At 38.5% G+C, this 4,849-nt stretch overlaps 1 protein-coding gene and 1 long non-coding RNA gene across 10 annotated transcripts in view; one reads left to right on the top strand and one right to left on the bottom strand.

Moving 5' to 3' along the window:
• The window catches only part of LOC128882025 (cytospin-A-like), a 49,424-nt gene that overhangs the window by 6,864 nt on the left and 37,711 nt on the right, over positions 1-4,849 (top strand). For 4 of the 7 annotated variants that reach the window (XM_054133582.1, XM_054133577.1, XM_054133573.1 and 1 more), the window contains exons 1-2: positions 2,575-2,946; positions 4,607-4,704. In XM_054133582.1, the coding sequence (XP_053989557.1) occupies positions 2,908-2,946; positions 4,607-4,704 (137 nt within the window). In that variant the 5' untranslated portion in view covers positions 2,575-2,907. Of the gene's footprint in view, positions 1-2,574; positions 2,947-4,606; positions 4,705-4,849 lie in introns of those variants that run through there. The other 3 variants (XM_054133576.1, XM_054133574.1, XM_054133575.1) reach the window with 1 other exon arrangement.
• LOC128882028 (uncharacterized) overlaps positions 7-4,849 on the bottom strand; it is a 17,192-nt gene continuing 12,349 nt past the window's right edge. For 2 of the 3 annotated variants that reach the window (XR_008458264.1, XR_008458265.1), the window contains exons 2-3: positions 731-982; positions 7-626 (exon numbers count right to left, since the gene is read on the bottom strand). This is a non-coding gene — a long non-coding RNA (uncharacterized LOC128882028). Of the gene's footprint in view, positions 627-730; positions 983-2,548; positions 2,678-4,849 lie in introns of those variants that run through there. The other variant, XR_008458263.1, reaches the window with a different exon arrangement.

The following is a 4,849-nucleotide window of genomic DNA, read 5'->3' as shown; positions in this document are numbered from 1 at the left end:
CAATCGGTTACTTTTAATTTTGTAACTCGGGTAATAAATGATGAAACAATTTGAAACTTGGCATAGTTGTTAGTTATAAAGATGGGAAGAAGGCATAAATATTTCAGATTTTTATCTCAATTATTTCTCTATACACCAGTCTTGTAAACATGAAGTAATTTATGGTAAAGCTTCATGAAACTTTGGTCAATTGGTTACTTTCAATTTAATATCTCTGGTGAAAATTGATGGAATGATTTGAAACTGGGTCGAGATGTTACTTATAATAATAGGAAACATCCCTACAAATTTGAAACTTTTATCTCAATTATTTCCTAGCATATTAGCCTACATAAAACAACTTTTTCCACTAAAAATACTTCACAACATTTTACAATAAATACACTTACTACAATACAGCCACTTCATAGTACCTACACCTAATGCGATATAGTCACTGTATTATAAATATACTTACTACAGGTTATTATCTACTCTTCCATAGCCACGCGACACTTACGCAACAATGCATCCGGAACATAACCTCCGCCTACTATCTCCTCCATCTTCTCCCAATCCAAATTGACAAACGACTTCTGCCACAAGAAATGGTTCTCCGCGCCTTCGATAATTCTTCTCCGAACACCCTGTATAAGGATAGACTGTAGATCTCGTGTACATGGGAGTTTAGTATGTGCGCCACGAGTATTTCGCGTCGAGCGAGCAGCCACGGTTGCAGGGTAGTACTTACGTACGTATGTATAGAACGTAGTTAGGTACCGGGCATGCATCTTTATTATTGGTCGAGAACCCGTACGTGCAGCGAGGTTCGATGAACCTTTACAGCTATGTATACGGGACGCGTACTCTTCTGATTGAAGCTCCGCGGTGTACATTCGCTGAAAATCCGCTGGGTCTCACCGGTTCTCCTGGGAACCGGTGCCTCCTCGGTGCTGATGTAACTGGATCCCAAGGGGTGCCACATTAGGTGGAGAAATTCATTCTGTGGGGTATTCGATCATTAGTATATAGATACAATTGGAGTACGGTCAAGGAGAATTGTTAGGAATAATTATTAAGGTAGATGTTACATGTTTCAATCATTTGTATATGGATACAATTGAAGTACAGTCAAGGAGAGTTGTTAAGAATAATTATAACAGGAATTAGATGGAGAAGTTAATTCCGTGAGGTATTCGATTATTTGTATATGGATTAGAATTGGAGTACGGTAGAGGAGAATTGTTAAGAATAATTACTAATTTACTAAGTCCGATGTTGGAATATTTCTGGATTGAATAGAAATATTGTCTTGTTTGTTGTTGGGTGTTACCATTGGTAATTTGATGTCTCAATGTGGTCTACTTAGAATAGCAGGAATTAGATGGAGAAATTAAGTCTGTGGGGTATTCGATCATTTGTATATGGATACAATTGAAGTATAGTGGAGGAGAATTGTTAAGAATAATTACTGATTGTGAGTTAGATGTTGGTATATTTCTGGATTGAATAGAAATATTGTCTTGTTTGTTGTTGTGTGTTACCATTGGCAAACTAATAGGGTCTTGACATGGTTTACTTTTTAATGAATCTATAGTGCAGTAGCCACATATTTTTTGGTTATTAGTGTTATTATTAACAACAGTGGAACAGATATCAATCGTGTACTTGGTTATTATAGTAATTGTAAAGGAATAATAATTAGCAAAATTTGTAGGGTATGTATTATATATTGATGCACCATGCTGGGGATTAAGTTCAGGATTTGGAAGGTATTGTAAGAAAATTTGTAGTCTAGTGAACTTTGCGTAGATGCATTTCAGTGGCCACCAGGTTGAGACCTAGGTGTACTGATTCATTATAATGTCTATCGGGTTGAAACACAGGCTAGGTACATCAATTTTTGTAATGGCCATCAGGTTGAGACCTGTGTATATTAATCTATTGTAATGTCCATCAGGTTGAGACATAGGTATATAAATATATTGTAATGTCCATTAGGTTGAGACCTAAGTATATTGATTCATTGTAATGTCCATCAGGTTGAGACATAGGTATATAAATCTATTGTAATGTCCATTAGGTTGAGACCTAGGTATATTGATTCATTGTAATGTCTATCAGGTTGAAACGTAGGTATATTGATTCATTATAATGTCTATCAGGGTGAGACACATACTATGTACATCGATTTTTGTAATGTCTATCAGGTTGAGACGTAGGTATATTAATATATTGTAATGTCCATCAGGTTGAGATCTATGTCTATTAACCTATTGTAATGTCCATCACGTTAAGACCTAAGTATATTAATTTATTGTATTATAGTTCAGATTTCAGATTTGAAAGCTATTTTATTAAAACTTCTATTCTACTAAACTTCATATACTCGCATCCCCATTTCCATCATATTGCGACCTACATACATAATTCAATTCCCTTAAAAATCAGTTTAATCTCTCGAAAACTATTCTTTCCCCCGTGTACCCCAAAATGGTGCCCAAACATTTCCCCCACTCCCCAGAAACAACCCCAAACAAAAAAATACAAACGCACGCAACGAACCAACCTGCCCTTGAAACAACTACGACTTGCTTGTTTATCCGTCCCTGGGACTCAGTATCTTATATCTATAGATATTCGTCGACTTATCGCGGTAGAATTCGCTTCTTATCACGCCACCTCGAGTCCTCTGTCAGTGTTCGCGACGTTCGTGTGCACCAAAGCGGTGCAGCTACAGTGAAAACGACCCGATGGTGACCGCGATCCCTCTACACCCAACAACCCAACCGAAATCGCGCCCGAAATAAAATGCACGTGGTCCAGCGGTGGCTCGAGTGACCTAGGACTCCTAAGCTAGGAAACACGTCGCGTGATCGCAGGCGCCGAGGAAGGTCCCGTTTCCGTGATTCATCGTCCACTGCTAAAATGTTCCGACAATTCCTAGATGCGCTCGGAGGAAAATCGGTACGCTCACGCTGCGGCGAATGTAGAAGGGGCAATCTCGGACCTTGGATAGATATTTCTAGACGATTCGCGTTATTCCGGGTGCCGATTCGTTCGACGGACAAGCTTTTCGAGCGGAACGTCCTTCGTTTCTATGTTTAACGCGGTTGTTTTGTTCCTACGTCAATGTATAATAATTGGGATGGTCCGTATTTTTCGATTCCGTATTTTGGGATTTGGACTAATTCGGAGTGTAGAGTCCCTGTGGGAAGGGGATTGCGGGAGTAGATTGGGTATTCCCCAGAAGATGAATGAAATGAGTAGGTTCGAATATGTACAGTATGTATATATATATGTACCGTCGGTGTAATAAGTACAAGGAACAATTCAAAATATAACTTCGTATATTTATTTTAATATCAAATTTAAATTAAAGATCATTAATTAATTAAAGATCATAAATTAAAGATCATTATTCTACTTCTTATCTTATTAATATTATTTTAAATTTGTTGCTGTACGAATACTTCTTACATTGACTGTACCTGGACTTATAGGGTGTCCCAAAAATGTTGTAATACATTGAAAGGGATGGTTCAGGGGGTGATTTGAAACAACTTTTTCCTTAGCGAAAATGTTGTCCGAGGCTTCGTTCAAGAGATATTAACGAAAAACATTGACCAATCAGAACACGAGAATATTAGCGGAGCGCCTGTGATTGGCGCACGCGCTAGGCGTCCGCGCTCATAGGCTACCGCGGGCGCTCCACCGGCATTCTAGCGCTCTGATTGGTTGACGTTTTCCCTTAATATCTTCTCAACGAAGCGTCGAACAACATTTTCGCTAAGGAAAAAGTTGTTTCAAATCACCTCCCGAATCATCTCTTTCAATGTCTCACAACATTTTTGGGGCACCCTGTATGTAGTAGTTATTGATATTTCATATACATATTTTTGCATTTGAGCAATTTCATTCGCCATCAATGCATAAATATCCGCGGTCTACTAATCAAGAACGCTGAAATAAACATTTTTGGGACACCCTGTATTGTACCATGTAGTATTACACTGTACAATATTATGTTATGTTGTTTCATTGATACTGTACATTGCATGCGAGGTAATCAGATGATGAAACAATTACTCTTATAATTTATAATGCTCAGATTACAAGTATACCGGGTGACCAATTTTAAATTCCCCCCTGTAGAATTTCTCGGAAACTGCATATTAAGTTAACTAGAAGTTATCAAAAAATGTTTCGAACTTTTCGCGAAAACCTCCACGAACTTTTTATATTATAATTGATTGTATTTGTCTGTAATAACAGTCATTCATTAGAATTGACTGATTGATCATAATTGACTGTAAGAACTTAAGACCGTTCCAAACAGATCCAAATAGAACAGACATAAATCCATCGTTAATACTAATCCCGCGAGAAGATCGAATTCGTTCTCGTAAGAGAAGATAACTCCCCAAGGATGTCACAGTTGCGGTTTGCGCCGGTACACCTGCTCTATTAATCCAGCGACGGGCGCGCGAACACCGATCCCGATATTCGAATATGCGCACGCGTGGCGTGTTTTAATATGGCGGACACGTTCCTTGAGGTGTATCTACCGTTAAATTTCTGTTCTTACGCGACGATTACATCGTAGGGAATTACGTTTATGTTGCAGGCTCGAAGCGGAATGTCCGTCGGTTCGGGAGGACGGGCACCGTTTAAGCGTGCTACTGGAAATTCGGTGCCGATCGCGGATAAGTCCACGAAAACTCGGTAAGAATCGATATTGTATTGTATGTAGATATATTTATAGCTAGGTATATTCATATGCAGGTGTATCCATATCTAGGTGTAATGACCACCAGGTTGAGACTTATGCGTGTATTAGAGTTGTCCTTGTTTCAATGATTTTTGAAAT

Source organism: Hylaeus volcanicus, chromosome 9 (genome assembly GCF_026283585.1).
Source record: "Hylaeus volcanicus isolate JK05 chromosome 9, UHH_iyHylVolc1.0_haploid, whole genome shotgun sequence".
NCBI classification, from domain to species: domain Eukaryota; kingdom Metazoa; phylum Arthropoda; class Insecta; order Hymenoptera; family Colletidae; genus Hylaeus; species Hylaeus volcanicus.
Note: the sequence above shows the minus strand (reverse complement) of the source record. Positions and strands in the feature narration are given on the sequence as shown.